General features: G+C 41.8%; 1 protein-coding gene across 4 annotated transcripts in view; it reads left to right on the top strand.

Moving 5' to 3' along the window:
• The window catches only part of LOC110495827 (gamma-aminobutyric acid receptor subunit beta-3), a 53,521-nt gene extending 37,540 nt beyond the window's left edge, over positions 1 to 15,981 (top strand). For 2 of the 4 annotated variants that reach the window (XM_021571288.3, XM_021571290.3), the window contains 5 exons: positions 1,777 to 1,914; positions 5,738 to 5,890; positions 11,448 to 11,695; positions 11,866 to 11,949; positions 12,595 to 15,981. In XM_021571288.3, coding sequence (XP_021426963.2) covers positions 1,777 to 1,914; positions 5,738 to 5,890; positions 11,448 to 11,695; positions 11,866 to 11,949; positions 12,595 to 12,951 — 980 coding nt within the window. In that variant the 3' untranslated portion in view covers positions 12,952 to 15,981. The remainder of the gene's footprint in view (positions 1 to 1,776; positions 1,915 to 5,737; positions 5,891 to 11,447; positions 11,696 to 11,865; positions 11,950 to 12,594) is intronic. The other 2 variants (XM_021571289.3, XM_021571291.3) reach the window with 1 other exon arrangement.
• The last annotated feature ends 9,053 nt before the right edge of the window (positions 15,982 to 25,034 follow it).

Raw genomic sequence — 25,034 nt, 5'->3', positions numbered from 1 at the left:
CTCTTCACTGACGAGTCGCGGTTTTGTCTCACCAGGGGCGATGGTCGGATTCGCGTTTATCGTCGAAGGAATGAGCGTTACACCGAGGCCTGTACTCTGGAGCAGGATCGATTTGGAGGTGTAGGGTCCGTCAGTGTCTGGGGCGATGTGTCACAGCATCATCGGACTGAGCTTGTTGTCATTGCAGGCAATCTCAACGCTGTGCGTTACAGGGAAGACATCCTCCTCCCTCATGTGGTACCTTTCCTGCAGGCTCATCCTGACATAACCCTCCAGCATGACAATGCCACCAGTCATACTGCTCATTCTGTGCTTGATTTTCTGCAAGACAGGAATGTCAGTGTTCTGCCATGGCCAGCGAAGAGCCCTGATCTCAATCCCATTGAGCATGTCTGGGACCTGTTGGATTGGAGGGTGAGGGCTAGGGCCATTCCCCCGAGAAATGTCCGGGAACTTTCAAGTGCCTTGGTGGAAGAGTGAGGTAACATTTCACAGTAAGAACTGGCAAATTTGGTGCATGAGGAGGAGATGCACTGCAGTACTTACTGCAGCTGGTGGCCACACCAGATACAGACTGTTACTTTTGATTTTGACCCCCCCCCCCCCCCCTTTGTTCAGAGACACATTATTCCATTTCTGTTTGTCACATGTCTGTGGAACTTGTTCAGTTTATGTCTCAGTTGTTGTATCTTATGTTCATACAAATATTTACACATGTTAAGTTTGCTGACAATTAAAGCAGTTGACAGTGAGAGGACGTTTCTTTTTTTGCTGAGTTTAGTACAAGATATCCAATCACAATGGAGATTACTGTGATGTGTTAAAGGTCCAATGCAGCCGTTTTTATCTCAATATCAAATCATTTCTGGGTAACAATCACCTTACTGGATTATTTTCAATAAACATTTGAAACAAGAAACAAAAATTGACTCCCTGGGCGTGGTCGGAGTGGGGAGGGGAAAACGGATAACTGTTATTGGTAGAGATGTTTGGAACTCTCTTTCTTATTTGTCTATGATACTAATTTTCCACATGGTGATGTCACCAGGCAGGCCAAAACTCCATCCCACCAAAACAGGCTGAAATTTCAGGCGGTCTTTTCAAATAACTCCTACACTAATAACTCCTACACTCCCCCCCCCCCCCCCCCCCATCATAACAGCCTCAATCGTCGGGGCAAGGACTCTACAAGGTGTTGAAAGTATCCAGCATCCACACTGGCCCATATTTACAGTTGTGTCAAGTTGGCTGGATGTCCTTAGGGTGGTGGACCATTCTTGATACACATTGGAAACTGTTGAGCGTGAAAAACCCAGCAGCTTTGCAGTCCTTGACACAAAAAGGTGTGCCTGGCACCTACTTGCATATCCCGTTCAAAGGCACTTACATTTTTTGTCTTGCCCATTCAACCTCTGAATGGCACATATACACAATCCATGTCTTATTTGTCTCCAGGTTTAAAAATCCTTCTTTAACCTGTCTCCTCCCCTTTGTCCACACTGATTGAAGTGGATTTAACAAGTAACTTCAACAATGGATCACAGCTTTCACCTGGATTCGCCAGGTCAGTCTATGTCATGGAAAGAGCAGGTGTTCTTATTGTTTTGTACACTCAGTGTACATAAAACACAGGAAAATCATGTCTTTGATGGCACTGGGCCTTTTTAGCAGTTCAATTGAGTGAGTGGAGATTTAATGATCTGTGACTTAGTTTCTTCACATGGTATCCAACTCCAGTAGGTTCATTTTAACCCCGTCTTTCTTTCTGTGGTTCAGATGGATACACGACAGATGACATTGAGTTCTACTGGAAGGGAGGAGACAATGCGGTGACGGGGGTGACACGCATTGAGCTGCCACAGTTCTCCATAGTGGACTACAAGCTGGTGTCCAGAAATGTTGTCTTTTCCACAGGTAAAATGTTTATACACATCCTTACCATGTTATTTTCCATTTTGCTCTTTACCCAACCAGTGCTCCACTATGAAACTCTTCACTGCTACTTCAGTTCTCTAGTGGCTGTAACTTCCAGTTCGGATTCAATGTTATCGGTATCCTTGACATCATTTGGTGCGTGGATGTTCGTGTATGCGGGCACATGCATGTCAGGTTGTGAGAGTTTGTATGCATATGCACTTGCTTGTATGCGAGAACTCCACACCATCCCTACCTTTTAATTTGAGTCCCTGATGGCAGCCATTAAAGTTTAGTGTCCAGTCTGGCCCCCTCTATACTCTTTCCCCTCTCCCTGGCTCCACAGTGTGGCCCCCTGTCTCCCTTCTCCCTGGCTCCTCAGTGTGGCCCCCTGTCTCCCCTCTCCCTGGCTCCTCAGTCTGGTCCTCTGTCTCCCCTCTCCCTGGCTCCTCTGAGTACCCCTGCATCATACTTCAAAGGCCTGTCTCCCTCCCCGAGCCTGGCTAAAGACCAACTTTCCTCCATGTGCTGCTGTTGCTTGCTTCACTCACACAGACTCACACAGGAGCAGTGAAGGATGGTAGGATGGCAATTACCCAGCTGTTTTCTTCAGCTCTTTAAAAGAGAGAAGCCATGGAGAAGCAGCCTGGGAAACAGGGCATCAGAAATTCATGTGGAAAATAAGGCCCAGAGCATCAATTATTCCCCTCCAAGCTCACAAGGAAACATCGCCATAATGATTTCAAGTTTCAAGGTGTAATGTCATGTACAGCTCCAGAACCAAGTGGAGAACATGTATGTCAACGATTCCTAGACACCATCATCATTCCTATTTGTGAAATGTGAAATGCCTATCTTGAACCCAACACAGGAAATAAAAAATAAGAAAAACACAAGAAAGAAAGTAAGCATATTTTATACAGGGTCAGTCAGTTCCAGTACCATATTTACAATGTGCAGTGATACTGGAGTAGTAGAGGTAGATATGTATAGGAGTAAGGCATATATTATAAACAGGAGTAGTTTCAGCGTGTATGTGAGTGGGTGTGTGGGTGTGTGGAGTCATTGTAAATGTGTGAGCAAATTATGAATTGAGTGTTTATGTGTTGGAGTGTCAGGGTGCGTGAGTGCGAATAGAGAAAGTGCGAAAATGTAAATAAATGAAATACAAAGGTCAACTCAGATTGGTTGTTTCAGATGAGTTGTTTCCACATGCTTTTTCCCCCTCTCACTTTAGCAGTGGATAAAGGGGATCTCTGTTGAACTGGTGAACGTTGTCAGAACGTTGTTGGACATCGCACCCTTACATTATGAGAGTTTTCACGGCGTGGTCGTCATGGGTGTTGTCATGGTTACCATATCACCATCACCATCCTCCTCTATTCCGTCCTCTCCTCCTCCTCCTCATCCCCCTCTTCCTCCTCCTCATAACATACGGTGTACTCTCCCACTCGCTGACAAACGTCCAGACACAGCGAGTGTGAACGCTTAGTTGCACACCTACATCCTCTGTATCACCAATCGTCTTTCAACACCTACTTTCGCCTCCCACTATCTCTCGCATAATGTTACCATTCTTAAAGGGACAGTTCCCTTCCATGACAATCACCTTTATTTAACCAGGTAGGCAAGTTGAGAACAAGTTCTTATTTACAATTGCGACCTGGCCAAGATAAAGCAAAGCAGCTCGACACATACAACAACACAGAGTTACACATGGAGTAAAACAAACATACAGTCAATAATACAGTAGAAAAATAAGTCTATATACAATGTGAGCAAATGAGGTGAGATAAGGGACGTAAAAGGCAAAAAAAGGCCATGGTGGCAAAGTAAATACAATATAGCAAGTAAAACACTGTAATGGTAGATTTGCAGTGGAAGAATGTGCAAAGTAGAAATAAAAATAATGGGGTGCATAGGAGCAAAATAAATAAATAAAATAAAAACAGTAGGGAAAGAGGTAGTTGTTTGGGCTAAATTATAGGTGGGCTATGTACAGGTGCAGTAATCTGTGAGCTGCTCTGACAGCTGGTGCTTAAAGCTAGTGAGGGAGATAAGTGTTTCCAGTTTCAGAGATTTTTGTAGTTCGTTCCAGTCATTGGCAGCAGAGAACTGGAAGGAGAGGCGGCCAAAGAAAGAATTGGTTTTGGGGGTGACCAGAGAGATAAACCTGCTGGAGCGCGTGCTACAGGTGGGTGATGCTATGGTGACCAGCGAGCTGAGATAAGGGGGGACTTTTCCTAGCAGGGTCTTGTAGATGACATGGAGCCAGTGGGTTTGGCGACGAGTATGAAGCGAGGGCCAGCCAACGAGAGCGTACAGGTCGCAATGGTGGGTAGTATATGGGGCTTTGGTGACAAAACGGATGGCACTGTGATAGACTGCATCCAATTTGTTGAGTAGGGTATTGGAGGCTATTTTGTAAATGACATCGTCGAAGTCGAGGATTGGTAGGATGGTCAGTTTTACAAGGGTATGTTTGGCAGCATGAGTGAAGGATGCTTTGTTTGCGAAATAGGAAGCAAATTCTAGATTTAACTTTAGATGTTTGATGTGGGTCTGGAAGGAGAGTTTACAGTCTAACCAGACACCTAGGTATTTGTAGTTGTCCACATATTCTAAGTCAGAGCCGTCCAGAGTAGTGATGTTGGACAGGCGGGCAGGTGCAGGCAGCGATCGGTTGAAGAGCATGCATTTAGTTTTACTTGTATTTAAGAGCAATTGGAGGCCACGGAGGGAGAGTTGAATGGCATTGAAGCTTGCCTGGAGGGTTGTTAACACAATGTCCAAAGAAGGGCCAGAAGTATACAGAATGGTGTCGTCTGCGTCGAGGTGGATCAGAGACTCACCAGCAGCAAGAGCGACATCATTGATGTACACAGAGAAGAGAGTCTGTCCAAGAATTGAACCCTGTGGCACCCCCACGAATGTGCCTCGTCTCACGTATAGAGTACATGGACAGCAATCCATGGATCCAGATAGTTTCTGATCCGAGAGTTTTGATTGGTTTGTTTAGGAATTTTTGTGTGCAAATCAATGGGAGTTTTATGATCTATGTCAGCGTGATTTAAATCCCATGCTTACATAAATAGCCACGGTAATGTGTGGTCTGGAGGATATTTTTTAGGTCAACTTGTCGTAGTAGCAGTGGAAGGACTTCCTCCTTTCGCTTAGAGGTGTACAACTGACACCCTTGAGTTCTGCATTGCTTCTGGTACTCGTTTGTCCTTGGCTCTTAATGGATCAATAAGTGTCATTGATTGGCTGAGGAGTCCACACACTTGGATACCCAGATGTTAATTCATCTCTGATTAACAAGGCAAGGCATGGACGAAAACCAGCAGACCCTTGAGGACCAGAGTCATGCGTCACTGGTTTAATGCTATACAGAGAGGAATGTGCACTATACATTCAACTCAAATGGTCATTTATGACGACAGATATGTGATGAATCATAAAGTGTGTTTTTCATGAGCCAGTTCAGAGAAGAAATACATACATTACCAAATGCCTAACATATCAATCTCCAAGACTTTTATACATGCATAAATTATAAAATAATATATGCCGATTGAAAGTGCAACATTTTCTTTCATCACAGTTAGTATTGAAATATTTTATTATTTGCCTCGCATTCATCGCCAACGTGTGTCAAATTGTTGTGAAGTATGGTTCAAGGATGCTTGTTTCCATGGTGATAAATCCAACCCATGCTGCCATTGCCATAGAAACAAAAACAAAAACACGAGGTGTTCCATAATGCTCCTCGAACCAAGAAGTTGTTCATTCTGTTCAACCTCTCAACATCCTGTTTCCATAGGTGCCTACCCACGACTGTCTTTGAGCTTCAAGCTAAAGAGGAACATTGGCTACTTTATCCTGCAGACCTACATGCCCTCCATCCTGATCACCATCTTGTCCTGGGTCTCCTTCTGGATCAATTACGATGCCTCGGCTGCAAGAGTGGCATTAGGTAGGTGTACAAGCACCATATGTTACACATTGTACAATATTAACAAGTATCTGAATACCGTTTCCCTATTATTGTGACTGATCCCAACATCCCACTAGTTATACAGTCTTAGAAAAAAAGGGCTATCTAGAACTAAAAAGGGTTATTCGGCTGTCCCCACAGGATAACCCTTTGAATAACCCTTTTTGGTTCCAGATAGAACCCTTTTGCATTCCATATAGAACCCTTTCCACAGATGGTTCTACATGAACCCAAAAGGGTTCTACCTGGAACCAAAAAGGGTTCTTCTACCTGGAACCAAAAAGGGGACAACCGAAGAACGCTTTTGGAACCCTTTTGTAGGGCCACACATACAGTCTAGTCCATGAGATAATTATACTCTAATTCAATTTTGATGGTCTACTCTGTATTACTGAATGGACAGATTCTCCTGCACTCTCTCATGAACATAAAGCAGAGAATTGGGAGGTCTTTGCAAAGGCATGCAATATCCGGTGGCTTGCTAATAAGGAGTCCACCAGAGAAAAACATTAACTCCCTCAGTGATATATCGTTATGGGATTTCCTTTGCCACCCAGAAGGGTGCTTTGTGGCGGCTGCATGCCGGTAAGAGCAGCAATCAAGATATCAATGCAGTGGGAAAACAATTGAATTGTTTGAAGGTAAAATTGATTAGGGAGCCGTGTTACAGTGAATTCCAAATCCAGACGACCCACTTGGCCCTAATCTTGTTCCAGCACATTTTCTTCACTCTCTCGTGGAGTACCTTTAAACAATAACTCTGAGCAAAATAAATAAAACTCCCCGTTCAGTATGTACATTTTAGCAGCCTCTCTTATCCTGAGCAATTTTAAAGTAATGAGTGCATACATTTTCATTGAATTGAACCCACAACCCTGAGCGTTGCAAGCATCGTGCTGTACCAGCTGAGCCACACAGGACCTACAGTGTGTTCAGTGTAGCTCACCTTCTGCATGCGTTCAGTGGTGTACAGGATGCAAGGTGCAGGGAAAGCAGGGTACAATAACCTGGACCTGTACATGCAGTGTTCAGCGATGTAACACTCCGGAAGTTTGTTCAGAGTACCAGAGCTGTTCCATGTACTGGCGCTGTTTAAAGTACTGTATTCCTTTGGTTAAATGTCCTCCAGAGTTGCTAAGGCTCTGCGATCATACTTCCTCACTTTTAGACTAGAGTATCTTCTGACACCTTAGAGACACTTAAGTGTGGACCAAATCTCATTTCTTGATAACCTCGTAACCCCCCAATTTCAGAGAACAGACGATGGGGATAATGTATCGATAATGCCGTTAGCAAGCAGAGTGCTACAGGATCTGAAGTCATTTGCACGATGCTTTAGTGGCTCCTTCCTGATGATTATGCAGCAGAAATAGAGTAGGGAGTCTGTCTGAAACATACAATTAGATAGACATTAAAGGAGCAGTCTGGGATTGGTGGATCATTTTTTGAACTTTTAAATGAGTGATAAATACAGTGCCTTGCGAAAGTATTCGGCCCCCTTGAACTTTGCGACCTTTTGCCACATTTCAGGCTTCAAACATAAAGATATAAAACTGTATTTTTTTTGTGAAGAATCAACAACAAGTGGGACACAATCATGAAGTGGAATGACATTTATTGGATATTTCAAACTTTTTTAACAAATCAAAAACTGAAAAATTGGGCGTGCAAAATTATTCATTTCTTAAAGATATCCATAAAAAGTGTCGTTTTAAGTTTGCCACAAGCCACCTGGGAGACACACCAAACGTGGAAGAAGGTGCTCTGGTCAGATGAAACCAAAATTGAACTTTTTGGCAACAATGCAAAACGTTATGTTTGGCGTAAAAGCAACACAGCTGAACACACCATCCCCACTGTCAAACATGGTGGTGGCAGCATCATGGTTTGGGCCTGCTTTTCTTCAGCAGGGACAGGGAAGATGGTTAAAATTGATGGGAAGATGGATGGAGCCAAATACAGGACCATTCTGGAAGAAAACCTGATGGAGTCTGCAAAAGACCTGAGACTGGGACGGAGATTTGTCTTCCAACAAGACAATGATCCAAAACATAAAGCAAAATCTACAATGGAATGGTTCAAAAATAAACATATCCAGGTGTTAGAATGGCCAAGTCAAAGTCCAGACCTGAATCCAATCGAGAATCTGTGGAAAGAACTGAAAACTGCTGTTCACAAATGCTCTCCATCCAACCTCACTGAGCTCGAGCTGTTTTGCAAGGAGGAATGGGAAAAAAATGTCAGTCTCTCGATGTGCAAAACTGATCGAGACATACCCCAAGCGACTTACAGCTGTAATCGCAGCAAAAGGTGGCGCTACAAAGTATTAACTTAAGGGGGCTGAATAATTTTGCACGCCCAATTTTTCAGTTTTTGATTTGTTAAAAAAGTTTGAAATATCCAATAAATGTCGTTCCACTTGATGATTGTGTCCCACTTGTTGTTGATTCTTCACAAAAAAATACAGTTTTATATCTTTATGTTTGAAGCCTGAAATGTGGCAAAAGGTCGCAAAGTTCAAGGGGGCCGAATACTTTCGCAAGGCACTGTATACATGTATATATACCCATTGATTCTTATAAATGCCTCATGAGCTTAGTTTTAACTGTCATACCCCATCAGAAACCAATGTATTAGCTTGTTCTATGCCATAGTTTGTAAACAATGGAATGGTAAACATACACTGTGTAGCCTAAAAACATGGCTGCAACTATCATTTTGGCATCATCTATGGTCAGTCCTTAGCACCAAAGTGACTTACAGTCATGCGTGCATACTTTTTACATATGGGTGGCCTTGGGAATTTAACCCACAACGCTGGCGGTGCAAGCGCTATGCTCTACCAACTGAGCCATACAGGATCACATACTGTAGGCTCTATAGCACAGTATAGGCTCTATACCACAGTAATTACCAGTAGACTAATGCAAATAGTTAATTGTTAAGTAGCAGACCAGTATGTTAGCAGATGTGGAGTACTTACTACTTTCTCATTTTTGGGAGGTACTATTTCAAATCAAATGTATTTATATAGCCCTTCGTACATCAGCTGATATCTCAAAGTGCTGTACAGAAACCCAGCCTAAATCCCCCAAACAGCAAGCAATGCAGGTGTAGAAGCACGGTGGCTAGGAAAAACTCCCTAGAAAGGCCAAAACCTAGGAAGAAACCTAGAAAGGAACCAGGCTATGTGGGGTGGCCAGTCCTCTTCTGGCTGTGCCGGGTGGAGATTATAACAGAACATGGCCAAGATGTTCAAATGTTCATAAATGACCAGCATGATCCAATAATAATAAGGCAGAACAGTTGAAACTGGAGCAGCAGCACGGCCAGGTGGACTGGGGACAGCAAGGAGTCATCATGTCAGGCAGTCCTGAGGCATGGTCCTAGGGCTCAGGTCCTCAGAGAGAGAGAAAGAAAGAAAGAGAGAAAGGGAGAATTAGAGAGAGCACACTTAAATTCACACAGGACACCGAATAGGACAGGAGAAGTACTCCAGATATAACAAACTGACCCTAGCCCCCCGACACATAAACTACTGCAGCATAAATACTGGAGGCTGAGACAGGAGGACACCCCCGGACAGGGCCAAACAGGAAGGATATAACCCCACCCACTTTGCCAAAGCACAGCCCCCACACCACTAGAGGGATATCTTCAACCACCAATTTACCATCCTGAGACAAGGCCGAGTATAGCCCACAAAGATCTCCGCCACGGCACAACTCAAGGGGGGGGGGCAACCCAGACAGGAAGATCACATCAGTGACTCAACCCACTCAAGTGACGCACCCCTCCCAGGGACGGTATGAAAGAGCCCCAGTAAGCCAGTGACTCAGCCCCTGTAATAGGGTTAGAGGTAGAGAATCCCAGTGAAAAGAGGGGAACCGGCCAGGCAGAGACAGCAAGGGCGGTTCGTTGCTCCAGAGCCTTTCCGTTCACCTTCCCACTCCTGGGCCAGACTATTTAAATGCATAATACCTACACACCTTTTGGGAGGTACTATTCAAATGCATAATACCCACACACCTTTTGGGAAGTACTATTTAAATGCATAATACCTACACACCTTTTGGGAAGTACTATTTAAATGCATAATACCTACACACCTTTTGGGAAGTACTATTTAAATGCATAATACCTACACACCTTTTGGGAAGTACTATTTAATGCATAATACCTACACACCTTTTGGGAAGTACTATTTAAATGCATAATACCTACACACCTTTTGGGAGCCTGACATTTTTCCTTTGAAAGTGGCTAGAGAGAGAGAGAGAGAGATAGAGAAGCTCCATAAAAATATATTTATCCCCAGAGAGTCCGGTCTCCTGATGAAAAAGAAGGGAGGCCCACGGGCACATGGCCCTGTGATTAAATTGTCAGGTCGGTGGGTGCAGTGAAGGACAGAGAGTAATAGAACCACAGAGGGAACACCGATAAAGAACATGGCTGCCGTTCAGCAAAACCACAGAGATCGTTGCAATGAGTAAAAGCAAAAGGGGAGAATGCTGCTGTTCCTCAGAGAGAGAGAAACACACACACACACACACACACACACACACACACACACACTGTCACAGCAAACCGGTAATACTTAACTGTCTCCTTTAATGTTCCAATAAATCAAGGAAAGGGCCAGATTGATCCCACACTTTAACTACCTCCAGTGTTGCTTTATGACAGTACTAGCTACTGATACACATGGTTTATATTTCTTGTCAAAGAAAATACATGTTACTATTTTATTTGAGGTCAGTTTTCCTACATATGTGTTTCTGCACGGACAACAGATAAAGCATGTGCAAAGAATGCATTGTTTCCATTTAGGGGCCTTTCTTTAGGACAGAATGTGTAGTATATTTAACATGAGACATTCAATTCAACTCCTTCCACGGTTAAAATGTCACTCACAGCTGGAGGCTGAATGTACACAATTATTCAACGAGTTATTTGAGGTTGGTGGTGTCCGAGGGGCTAGTAGAGGACTAACTTTTGAATTTCTATTCGGGGAGGTTATTATCTCTGATTTTGGCTCAGAGCACAAGAAGACGACCAAGTCCCAGTCGTTATATACGGTAGCCAACTCTTCTACCATTGTCACGCCATGCATGTTTTGGAGGAGGAGTTAATTGGCAAAAGCACAAACAGACTGGAGCACCAGGCTACAACGAGGCAATCTGGGGCTAAAATTCTATCAAATAATATTCCCCTCTGTTCTGGGAAGTGGTTTGTTTGGAACATAATTACAAATAATTAGTAGACTGCAAATTGACCACAAGAATCTCAAACAGACATAATGTTTGACTAAAACATAATTGTTTCAAACCTTGCTTAAATTTGTATATGATCACGTGTCTCTCCATTAAGCATGGGGATACTTGGGAACAGATTGATTTAATTAAAATGACTTGGAGCTGATTTCCTGACTTTTTTTTCAGTCTTTATGTCCAACAATGAAGATGTAAAAAAATTATCAGAAAACTTGTGGGGGCCAGTTGGGGAACCCAGCCTTAAAATGTCAATTGTAATCCAGGGATCACCACTGTGCTCACCATGACCACCATCAACACCCATCTGAGAGAGACGCTCCCCAAGATCCCCTACGTCAAGGCCATTGACATGTACCTGATGGGCTGCTTCGTCATGGTCTTCCTGGCCCTGCTGGAGTACGCCTTCGTCAACTACATCTTCTTCGGCCGTGGGCCACAGATGCAGAAGAAGCTTGCAGAGAAAGCCGAGAGGGCCAACAACGAGAGGGCGGCCAAATATGACACCAATCGGGTAAGTCGTCATGAAGATCTCTGTCGAGACGCTCTAACTTCTTCAAAGTTCTTCCAAGTTTCTTGGGTTTCAGGTTGAGAAGTTGTCGGGCGTTATCTTTGCAGTCCACACACTCTTACGACGGCAGATCAGAAACTCTATAAATATGGTGTTGTGTTTCTTGTGGTTAGTCTCCTCAGGAAGGAGGTAAAACGTCATCTCTTAAGCTGACTAAGCAGCCTAATAGAGCAAAAACGCTCCGTGTCTCACAGTCGGTGAGTCTTGACCAGCGGACACATATTTTTTCACTATCTGTCTGACTTGTTTGTCACAATTGACTGACATTACATTTTTGTTTTTTTTCATGTCCGCATGAGAATTTAATGAGTCTGTACGTGTCACTTGTTACCCAAGTTGCCATTGTCCTTTTTTCAACTTCTGGTTTGACATTTGCATGTCCAACGCAACCTGCAAGCCCTATGTTCCGTAGTGTTGCTAGAAAACAGATATTGTGCTGTGTTGTCCATTCAAACGTTCATTCAAAGTGACCTCATTCCTACATAGTCTCATATCTCGATTCTCCAATGTATGTCATTGGTCTAAATCAGTGGTTCTCAATCCTGGTCCTGGGAACCCAAAGGGATGCACATGATTAGTTTTGCCCTAGCACTACACACCTGATTCAAATGATCAACTCATCAAAAGGCTTTGATGATTTGAATCAGGTGTGTAGTGCTAGGGCAAAAACAAAAATGTGTACCCCTTTGGATCCCCAGGACCAGGATTGAGAACCACAGGTCTAAATGGGTCTATAATGAACATAGTTCCGGTTCTCATCTCACCCTTGAACCTGTCCAGAGCAGGACCATCATGTTGTTGTAGCTCCAGATCATACATCAATCATCTACTTCTATCTCTAGGCGGAGTCCCACGGTAATATCCTGCTGACCACCCTGGAGATCCACAATGAGGTGGCAGGAAATGAGGTCACCACCAGCCTGGCGGACAGCAGGAACTCCTCCGTCATGGGATTTGACAACACCAGCACAGGTCCCGGCGTCCAGTGCAGGAAGGCGAGCCGGGCCTCGGGTCCTCGCCACAGCCTCGACAGGCACGCCCAGCTCAAGAGGCACAAACTGCGGCGGCGCTCGTCGCAGCTCAAAATCAAAATCCCTGACCTGACGGACGTAAACGCCATCGACAGGTGGTCGCGGATTATCTTCCCCTCCGTTTTCTCCCTCTTTAATCTAATCTACTGGATGTATTATGTCAACTGATTGACTGATTTTAGGGTTAGATGGTGTTGTCATTTTTTTTTGGTCTCCTTCGTCATCATTTTGTCTTTTTTTTTATGTGATAGGAAATGTTTTGCTATCGAAAAACAAAGGACTGCCTCTATGTAACACTTGACCCCTTTGTTCAAGTTTTTATATTTGCAGTCGTACTCAAATTGTGGATTGCGGTGGGATTGCTAATTCTTCAAATTTTGTACAGAACTATGTAGATAAATACCCATACTGTAGGACTGGGACTGTATACTTCCCAGTCTTTTTGCCCTCTCTGCAGTTTGATAATGTTCTTTATACCCATTTCAATTTGTGCAATCTGCAAGAAAGAAAAGGTAACCATAACATTTTTTTTATTTTAACAAACTCAAATAAAATACAAATGTTATGTAATGTATTATGCAGATACACAATGAATTGTAGTGTATACTTTATCATTATTTACATATTATTTGTTATGAATGCGGATCAATGCAAAAAAATATATACTCATGTTTTGTGATGCTTGCCATCTTTATCACGTATATATTTTATGTCTTGGTCAGATAATATCATTTTCAAGTGCACATACAGTATTTACATATTTTACAGTGAAGTGGTCCTGTTTCTGTATGTCAATGTACAGTGTTATTATTAGTAGTAGTAATAGTAGTAGTAGTATTGCTATTTATTATCATTATTATTACTATTATTATTATTATTACATACTGAACTATAATATTTTAACACAGGTGCAAATTAATGTCTAGGGTTGAGGGTTATAATATCTCAGGTTCTGGATTTTGCTAATTGGCGTCCATTAAGTTTTCAAAATCCTGTCAAGCAGTCTTGAAATTGGAATATTGATTGGTAATCTAAACATACCCACCACTGCACTCAATGAATCTGTCCCGGTTCACATCTTTTCTACCTGATATTGTGAATGCATGACAGGATTTCACTCAGTAAATTGACTGCATTCCTTTAAATCAGCTCCACCTTTGATAGCTGTTGAACTCTCCTGCCAATGGCCTTGTGCTATATACTGAATAACATGTCTTTGTGAAATATTCTGATATTTTTGTAAGGTGTAACGTTGACTATAACTACAGTATGTTAACTCCCTCTCTTGCGCGCTAGCATTGTAGACCATAGATTCCCTCTGTTCACAACATTCCCAACGGAAGTGGCAGGGTTGAGGGTTTGTTTGGTTTTGACCATTTGACTGATCTTTACTGCTGAAATGACCTCCAACTGTAAATATAATGTATATAACAGATGTGATGTAAGTGTGCACATTTTTATTTGGAGTTGTCTAATTAGTTGTCTGTTTTATAAGACAATGTGAAATACCGATGACATTTCTGTCCTCTTTAAATGCTTGAACATCTATTGAATTAACATATGGGGTTGATCATATTTTTTTTTTTTTATAAGCAATGAATGCCGTGAGAGACTAGCTATCAAATGCACAGCCAATATAAATAATACAACAAAACGCATTGTAAATCAAGGTCATTGCGACCACTGATAGTGGCATGTCATCGTCATCCATTTCTATATTTCTATAATCTATTCTGCACAGCTATCAAAGAAGCACATATGATGTATTAGTCTCTCAGTATACAACTGATGCATGAATTCTGTTCTACAGGGCAAGGACAACGAGCCATAGTCATTAGATTGTAACCAAACATCGAACACATCCCATGAGGAAATGTAATCAACGGGCATGGAAGTAGCTAACATTTGGTGAAACATTGCCATTGTCCATATCATGCTGCTCTGGGCGAGAGAACATGCCTAGATGGCACTGTCTCTTGTTTCTCTATGCATGTTATATCGCATGAGTAGTGGCGATTAAAAAAAAGAAGAAAAAAAAAGAACCTTAACCCTATCATCTTAGACCTGTGTCTCAGGTTACAAGTACAGTTCAAGAGATTGTGATAAACTGCCAGTCTCTGGTTGGTTACAGAGCAACCAATCATTTCCTGGGGTCAATGGCTGGGATTCACAACGACAGTCTTCAAATATATAACACATTTATATACGCATAAAGAATAAATTGTGCGCCCATGTATTTTACCATTACCAACTTGCAGCCAATTGCTTATAGTAGTGACATGTATCTCTGGTATGTAAATACACTTTGCTACTTGATCATTAAGCTTGTTGTGTGTTTTGGGTTTGAGTGATATAATGGCAGAGTGTGTGTGGTTACACACGTTGGCCTTTAAACAGTTACAGACCCTGTGGTTTCCCGTCCCCTTTCTACTGTGTAGATGAGGCAGTGTTGGCTGGGTCTTGGTGTAAGATGACTAATATCCCTTGTTCTTGGCGTAAGATAGGTAATATCTCTTGGTCTTGGTGTAAGATGAGTCATTTCTCTTGGTCTTGGTGCAAGATGAATAAAATATCTTGGTCTTGGTGAAAGATGAATAAAATATCTTGGTCTTGGTGTAAGATGAGTAATCTTTCCCGAGATGCAAAGACTTGAGTTAGCCCTTCAGAGCTAATGCCTAGTCTTTAGCTCAGAGGGCTAACACAGTCTTGTGGCATGCAAGAGACCTGGGTTTGAATCCCGGTCAGTCACATTGGCACATTCAATCTGACACTGTTTCATGCATTAAGTGCACTCATCGTTGCTGGCTTCTAATGTTGTCTGGCCCATTATGGAATGTCAACATGTTCTGTTCTGCCATAAATGTATTTAGGTATAGATATTTGTGTTTGTTTTTCTCCCTTATTTATTTAGGTCATAATGTTGCTCTATTCATGAAATAATATCAATTGTATGACAGTAATATCTGGTTTTTGCATCCATTCAAATCAATGATTTCTGTAGCACACCTGTTAGGCGCTATAGCAACAGGATGATCAATGGACAGACGTCAGAGACAACATTTCTTGTTCCTAATGCATTTCTGTTGAATGATTGAATCTAGAAAAAGCCCAATAGTTTATGATTTATATGTCCGGTGAAGATAAACAAATGATTACCAGTATTCCTGGATTGTGATTAAAACCGTATTTATCAATGCATTTGTGTGTGTTGGATGTTCTGATGTGCCATTGGCGACTTCAAATACACAAAATATTTGTTCATAGCCATGTACACTGAATAGAATTGCATTTTAAATCTCACAGTGTACATATTAACTCTCAAGGAAGTGTTGCTCTTTCAATACTCAAAAGGGTTCATTTAACACTGGATTAGTGGGATTCTGTATACACTGAAAGTGTTACATTTAACACTGTCCCAGTTTAATTTGCTATGTACAATTATGATCTTCGACAGCAATCATGGACTGTAGGTCTGTGCCTCCTACAAATTGGGTATTCATACTGTAGTACATGTCCAAAAAATGCTTCACACTCTGCCTCTCCACCATCCAGCCATCTAGCTTGATTAACCTTTGCGCACCGAACCCGTAGGCGGGATGACATTCGACAACATACGTTGATCGCTACATAAATAGTCATATTAAACATTCATGAAAATACAAAAAAAAATTAAAATAATACAAGTCTCACATGTTTCGAAAGCCTAGAATCTTGCTAATCCAACTGCGTTGTCAGATTTAAAAAAGGACTTACTGCGAAAGAATATCTGAGGATAGAGCCGCATAAAAAACGACTATTTCAACCAGCACAGGCGTAACAAAATCACAAACTACAATAAAATAAATTGTTTACCATTGACGGTCTTCCTCTGTTTGCAATCCCAATGCTCATTGTTACACAATGAATGGTCTTTTGTTTGATAAAATCAATTTTTATAGCCTAACATGAAACATTTTGTGAACCGCTTGTGTTGTGAATTCCGTCTCATTCCATTTTCGACGACACATTCGATGTAAATACACACACTAAACGTGACTTTTCCAGTCATGTTTGGTTTCATTGCAATCAACTGGTTTGTTTGTAACACAACCAGTTTGTAACACAACCAAACCTGATGGGTCATTTCGCGGGACATATTTACTGAAAGAAACCGATTTGAAGACAACAAGTAATGACATTCTTGTATACCAATGATATGACCGCTGTTTCATTGATTGACTGTATTTTAACCCAATGACCACTGATCGTCTTGAAATTTAGCTGGGTAGATAGCCAATGAGCTGAGGTAAATTGCAATATGTAATGTTTATGTGTTGGAAGACCAACCCATGTAGTAAACTCCGGTGTAAAGAGGTTAATTCACCATTGAAGATTCATACCGAAAGGAGCCACGCATGTTACGTACAGCGTTGTTTTGGTAAAGCGCATCTTCAGCTGTTTATATATCAATCAGTATGGCGACAAAGTCAGGGAAAGCTAAATCTAAGTCTAGATATACAGATGTACATACAATTTTAGAAGAAATTGATCGGGAAAGTGAGACAGAGATTGTTGGAGGACGATTCAAAATGGAGGAATATTTTTTGAATGGAGAGGACATCGTTTTGGACTGGTAAATTCTTCTCATGCTAATGCCGTTGTTTGAAATTAATAATATAAAATATTATTTGTGAAATGAAATAGCCTATTTGAGGCTGTTGAGGGGAGGGCAGGCCCACAACAATGGCCAAAGTGAAATGGAGACAGTAGATACGGCTGGTCTGTTGTAATATAATAAAGACAGATCTAGCTGGTCTGTCATAATATAATAGAGACAGTAGATCTAGCTGAAATGTCATAATATAAAATAGACAGTAGATCAAATCAAATCAAATTTATTTATATAGCCCTTCGTACATCAGCTGATATCTCAAAGTGCTGTACAGAAACCCAGCCTAAAACCCCAAACAGCAAGCAATGCAGGTGTAGAAGCACGGTGGCTAGGAAAAACTCCCTAGAAAGGCCAAAACCTAGGAAGAAACCTAGAGAGGAACCAGGCTATGTGGGGTGGCCAGTCCTCTTCTGGCTGTTCCGGGTGGAGATTATAAGAGAACATGGCCAACATGTTCAAATGTTCATAAATGACCAGCATGGTCGAATAATAATAAGGCAGAACAGTTGAAACTGGAGCAGCAGCACGGTCAGGTGGACTGGGGACAGCAAGGAGTCATCATGTCAGGTAGTCCTGGGGCATGGTCCTAGGGCTCAGGTCCTCCGAGAGACAGAAAGAAAGAGAGAATTAGAGAGAGCATATGTGGGGTGGCCAGTCCTCTTCTGGCTGTGCCGGGTGGAGATTATAACAGAACATGGCCAAGATGTTCAAATGTTCATAAATGACCAGCATGGTCGAATAATAATAAGGCAGAACAGTTGAAACTGGAGCAGCAGCACGGCCAGGTGGACTGGGGACAGCAAGGAGTCATCATGTCAGGTACTCCTCCTCATGGTCCTAGGGCTCAGGTCCTCCGAGAGAGAGAAAGAAAGAGAGAAGGAGAGAATTAGAGAACGCACACTTAGATTCACACAGGACACCGAATAGGACAGGAGAAGTACTCCAGATATAACAAACTGACCCTAGCCCCCCAACACATAAACTACTGCAGCATAAATACTGGAGGCTGAGACAGGAGGGGTCAGGAGATCTAGCTGGTCTGTCATAATATAAATGAGACAGTAGATCTAGCAGGTCTATAATAATATATTCAACCTTATGCTCCCTGTACTCTATATATATATGTTTATTATAACTGTTGATACAGGGCTCATATGTGAAACTATTCTAACTGAACATTTTCTGTCACAGTGACACTGACTCCCCAGTGCCAAGGTGTCTATCCCCCACTGAAGCTGGTTCATCCAGCTCCTGCCACAAGTGGTGTTAATCTGCCCAAATGTATTTCTGCAGGCATGGATGTGCCTCAAGGCCAAACGGGCACAGCATGGAGGCGTCGCTGTGTTCTTTGCAAAATGAAGTCTCCCATCACCTGCACCACATGCTTGGTGACCCTCTGCTTTACAGCAGAAAGAGACTGCTATGGCACCTGGCATCAGCAGCACAATATTGTGTAGAGGACTGAGGGTCTTCCAAATATTGAAAGTGTTATTTTGTAAATGTATATATATATATATTTCATGTTTTTTCTCCATTTTTTGGGGGGGTGTGTTAGAATACCATTTTGGTATTTTGTATATGGTTATTCCATTCAAAATGTATAACTTCACCAATTTGGCCACTTGGGTACATTTGGGCTAATTGTGTTGGACACCTGGGTGACTTCATGATAAATGTAATGTAGCACACTCATTTTGGAAGTTATCATTCTGAAACTTTACACAAGTACAGTTTCCCTCTTATGTTTTTCACTGAAATTGTCCCCATCATCCTATCTGAATGTTTTTTTTGTCTTGTTCATTTTAAAGATGATGATACAACAATAAAAATGAAAAAACGTATGTTTTTTTCATTGTATTATCTAAACCAAATCTATTGTGCTATATTCTCCTACATTCAATTCACATTTACACAAACTTCAGAGTGTTTTCTTTCAAATTAAACCAAGAATATGCATATCCTTGGTCCTGGGCCTGAGCTACAGGCAGTTAGATTTGGGAATGTCTTCAGGCGGAAATTGAAAAAAGTAGGGGGTAGCTGTAAGAGGCTAAAGCAAAGGCCCTGGGCCGTGACCTACAGTATAAGTATTCCATTACTCTGAAGTTGGACCTGCCAGACATACTGTAAAATTGTCAGAGTAAGGAACCATCCACACTATAGGTCAGCCTGCCTGGGGGGAAGCCTTATGCAGCGACACAGAACCAACAACACACTTAACCCGCATGGCCCCGGGGGATTAGACTAGTCAGAAAGTGCCCCAAAATCTACAACCGATTGCTTAAAACAACCCTTTCCCTTGAAAGTTATAGTAAGTACGGCATCAATGAATCATTGAGTATTTGACTCCACCTCCAGAATTGATCATACCATACTGTTACTAGTAAAGCCAATAGCGTTTTGTATGCCAAAGTGCAGCCTACTCATTGTGGTTGCCGCCAACAGAACAGCACATCTAAGGAGACATTGAGATGTAACCAATAAAAATCACTCATACAATATAGGCAACATAACACGATGGAGTCATAACTGTTATGACTCTGATTATTACCAGTACCCTTATGGGGCAAGTGGTGTGATTGTGTGGGTTGCATTAGAGTGGGACTATGTTGTATAGGATAGGTGGTTGATAAATTGGTTGTAGTAACATGCCGGGGGAAAAGGATTCTGTATTTCCTGGAGGGGATCTCAACCCAGCATTAGAGTGTACAGCTGTCAGAAAGGTGTCAGAGGCATTGACTAACCAATAGGCACCATTGGGAACTAAGTCCCACTTTTCCCACTTTTATTACCCCAATGATCAATCTCATTTGATCCATTAGTATTATGATTCTTGAACGCAATAGTCCCATCACAAAATACAGCCAATCACAAGCACTCTACGTTGTGATCCAACTTTACATAGTATCGGCATATAATACCTCATATGCAGTGGTTTCAAGAGTTAATCATATACAGTATGCAATATTTATCCACCCTAAGGTACCGTGAGGATCTGGCGACTACATATAGACGGTGGAAATGAATTTATTCGCAGCCTATCAGTTCTCTCAGGTAGAAAACAATAGTGTATATGAATAATTACATGGGAAACTGCTGCGGTAGGCAGTTCAATCCCCAGGCACCCCCACTCTTCAATAAGGTTGCTGATGATAGATTTGTATACTTCCTTACTTAAAACTTCATAACGGGATCCATGGATCTCAATCCCAAAGTTGCATTGTGTAACATACCATTATTAGTATCATCTAAGAATAACAGGACTCAGCACTTTGAGCAGACAGAGGTATAGTAATTTCCCCACACAGCTTGTTTCATGAAATAATGATCAACACATCCAACCCTGGATGATATTTCTGTATTTTTTAAATAAGGTATACTTTCTTTGAGTCACCCACATTTAGTCTGGGATACGGCTACTCTGTTTAATTTCCACATTCTCCCCATACGGTACACTCTCCTCCCTTCTCTTCTCTCCAACTTCCATGCTAAAATAAAATGGTGTTGCCACTCATGAGAACACTAATCATTTCTGCCAATCTGAGTTGCCTTTTAACATTTTAATTGCAGATATTTTTATTGGACTTCACCTCTCTTTGACCTTGTGATACCACCTCAATACCTTGCAAATGACCCCACCAACACGAGAAGAGCCAACCCAAATTCCATTACCAGCTGGGTTGCTGTTTCCAAAGCCTGCCAAATTAACTGAACTCAATTACGAACATGTCTTTGGGGCTTGAGGAAATGGTGCAGTTCTCAGTAACAGTATCCCTTGCAAGATGTTGAAACGCCTCCCAGAATGCTCCTATGTTTGTGTAGAGTCAGCTTACTTTTCCTGACCATTCAAAGCCTTTCCTCTTGACCAGAACACCCTGTTCTAATCCAGTGATCTGCTAGATTGACAAAAACCTGCCTTATGCTGCATTCTGTTATCTAATTCACAGCCTCTCACCAAAGTTTACCTGGCCCTACATCAATCAATGTGACAATATCCAAGTGCATCAAACACAGATCTTTGTGAAAGCAAAAAGCCAGTAGCTTGCAGGGCACCAGATAACAGCAAAGAGGGTTTGAACCACAGGGATCCCTCTCCAATAAAGCTTGAAAAGCTAAAAACATGTTGTTGGCCTGAGAGAAGTCCTCATCTGGCAAGACAGTACATGGCTTGTCACCAAGGGAGTTAGACCATATTTGCGTTGAGAGTATGAGAGGAAACTGTGTTCGCAAGTCCTTGCATTATCACATAAACCCATTCATTGGTGTCAGAAAACACTTTGAATTTGAGATTACATACATTTGCCATGAATTAGAATACAAATTAGAATGTCTACGCTTCATCTGTGCAGTTATTTGATGCAGGGTTACCTCTGAACTGAATTGTTCTATCGTGAGGTGTTACAGTTTAGGGTTTCCTATATTTCCGATGTCGTATGTGACGGCTCGTGTATGTCACTGGTTTCGACCTCCATATGGTCAATATTTGTTGTGGTGTCTGAAATAGCAGTCCTAGTTCTTGTCAGGACATGTCACAACTAATAACAACATTACAGTTTCCGTTCATCGAGGGACCTTCCAGTTTGTACATTTTTATAGGCACAAGGGGGTCTTAGGAGGGATGACAGACATATTGTGATAGATGGCTGAAATGTTTGGCCCCGGAAAGTCACAAAAACCACTCTAGAGGTCAGTAAACCCCACGTTGCGGGAGAAAAATATCTACTTCTGTATCTACAGAATCTACCCCAAAGTTTGCCCTTCGCCATATTCTCCTTGAAAAAGAGACCACCATTCCAAATCCTACCTACACTCTTATGTTTATAGTAGACAAGACCCCAATGGATCAGAAATGAATTGTGTAAGGCATTTAACATTCAAACCACCTGCACGACTCTTGCACTAACACCTGATTGTCAAACAAACAGAATACACCAGAGACACATCTCATGTGTTTTACTACTTCAAAGAGATGGCATTGAACATGCTGCACCAAGTAAACCAAGTTGGTAAGAGTGCATTCATATGGCTGTTGTATGTTTTGGTACGTGTTTGAGTCCCTCGAAGAGCCTAATACATCTCATTGGCGTCATTGTGATGGGCTTTTCTTCAAAAAGTCCTTCCTGTATGTCTTCTTTGTTTCTCCCATTTCATTTGATTTGGGGGTGTTTCTGTTTGTGGGATTACAATGCAGATATTATACCATCCCGTTCTGAATTTGTCGGTCCCTGCACTAAATCCATTATGGGCCAAGCCACTCTTTCAGTGTTGTGGTAATGACTGAATCCCCATTGTTACGTAATGACAGAATCATTGTCACAATTGGGAGAAGGATGCGATCTAAAATGGTCGGGGTAACTTTGGTCCATAGTTCCAGATTACTGACCCCACAAGTCCTGCTCATAGTCCCAAAATCCACAGGAAAACATTCATGCTAATGTATAATTCCAGCCACTGAAATTGAGATTTAGTTCTACAGAGAACCCCTCTGAATAAATTCTATCTGATGTTCTTCTCTTTATCTTTTTTTCCAGGCCTCCTGACACACTTTCTGCTCATTCATCAACAGCATAGTGAGTGAGAGGGAGGAGGGATGGTTCTGCATCAAAGGACTGTCTCGGTGACTGGGGGAATACATCCCTCTCTTCAGTGTGTGTTTGATGATGCCTTTCTGTTTTAAGAACTCAATGACACACTTCAGCTGGGTATTAGCCTACTTACTCATCTTTCCTGTGTTGTCTTCTATTCAGACCTGGGTTCAAATACTATTTGAGTTTTTTTTTCAAATATTTGCAGTGCTCGTTTTAGTCTGCCTGGAGTGCCAGATGGGCAACGTCAGCACTTTTGCAACTATTCTATTGGTTCCATTACACCCGGTAAACTCAATCAAGACCATATCAGAAATCATTTTCAAAAGTATTTGAACCCAGGTCTGGTTCTCTTTGACATACAGACAAGCTGCTGGATTTTTCCTCTTACTGTATAATGTATATTATCTAGTATGTCAGAAGTTATGTCCTAGTTCATGCATCGTATCAGTATACTTGAATATAACTGGAACAACTTTTAAGGTTGACTTTAAACTTCAAAAGACGCTACCTTAACGGTGCGCCTTCTGTTGCAAAATAACATCCTCTTATATAAGATCATCTTGAAGAGGGGCCGTGACGAAGCCTGAAGCTACCCAATGGAGTATAGCTTACTGATCTAACTTAAAAGGGTAGTCCCATGTGATACCAAAGCAACGGAAACCAGTGAACATTGTTAGTAGAAGTGATAGACTATTTAAGTTTGATACCAACATTATAGGCTTGTCTTTGTCATGGGGGGGGGGGGGGGGGGGGGGGGGGGGGGGGGATTTGGAGAAGGAGAGTGTTGCCCAATGTTTTCAAGTGATACCCACTCAATAAATTATTTTTGTGGCAGAGAGAGGAGAAGACAAGATTGTGGAGGTTGTGTGTTTGGATACTGGGTGACGTGGGAGGCATGGCCACAACTTGACTGATTAAAGGTAGAGGGATGTGTCCCTGGGTCTAAATGTACTGTATAATCAAAATAATGACTTACTCTTTAGGAATACAATGCTGGCTTATTCAAGAATCCATTCCACACTAAAAAAACAGCCAAAGAGTGGACCTTTACTGAATTATACAATATGGTTTGGCTGTCTTAATTTCAATGGGAAGAGGATGCTTCAGTGTTTTATTAGTTAAAGCTGCGCTATGCAGAAATTGCTCCACCATTTCCTGGTTGAAAAAATTCTAATAGTTCCCCTAATTTCCGTTTGAGAAGTAAGTATATGTTTTAATTTTTTTGTTTTCCATAACCAAAAATATTGTATTTTCAGCTGATGGAAGCTAGTGTACAAAACTGAATGTAAAAGACACAAATACAGAACAGGGAGCATAGAAATAGCGCACATATAGTGCTTCTTAGACTTTCTTTCAATGAGAATGACAGATCCATGACAGATTCACATTTCTATGTGAATTTGGTCAGGTTACCCAAAAAGTTCAATATTGCAACTTTAAATTACTGTGGTTTCTGCTTTACCTCCTGTTTCTGCATTTGTCTCAACCAAGGTTGCCATACAACCATCACTATCCTTGATATACTGCCTTCTCTCAACTCATGTTAATGATGAATCCATTGTGCTGTCCAGTAAGGATATAGGATTAAAGACATGCTCCTGAACTTTAGAGACTACGAAGTATTTTTGAAATCTCCCGCTTTGGGCTGGATGTGTCAATGTGTAGTTCATACATGCATAATCTATGAGCAGAATTATTGTCTTACCACCAAATCCCTAGTTTGAAAGCCACTGTGTTTCTGAAAGCTGTGCTGCCCTACATTTCCCCCCACGTGGGTCAGCCCCCTCGTAATTAGTTCAACAATTGAGCTTAAGCCCCTCGCCATGTGAGTGACAGCCAGCAAGAGGCATATCATGCACACACAGCAGAGAGAGAGAGAGAGAGAGAGAGAGAGCAATGACATGGTGCACATGTCTGCAAATATGTGGTGTAGTACGCAATTTTCTGGGACCACTTTTGGCTCGTGGGTGCAACTTTCTGAACTACTGGCTAAAAAGTAATCTAAAGTACCGGGA

This window comes from Oncorhynchus mykiss, chromosome 18 (genome assembly GCF_057628025.1).
Source record: "Oncorhynchus mykiss isolate SJ-2025 chromosome 18, ASM5762802v1, whole genome shotgun sequence".
Taxonomy (NCBI): domain Eukaryota; kingdom Metazoa; phylum Chordata; class Actinopteri; order Salmoniformes; family Salmonidae; genus Oncorhynchus; species Oncorhynchus mykiss.
Note: the sequence above shows the minus strand (reverse complement) of the source record. Positions and strands in the feature narration are given on the sequence as shown.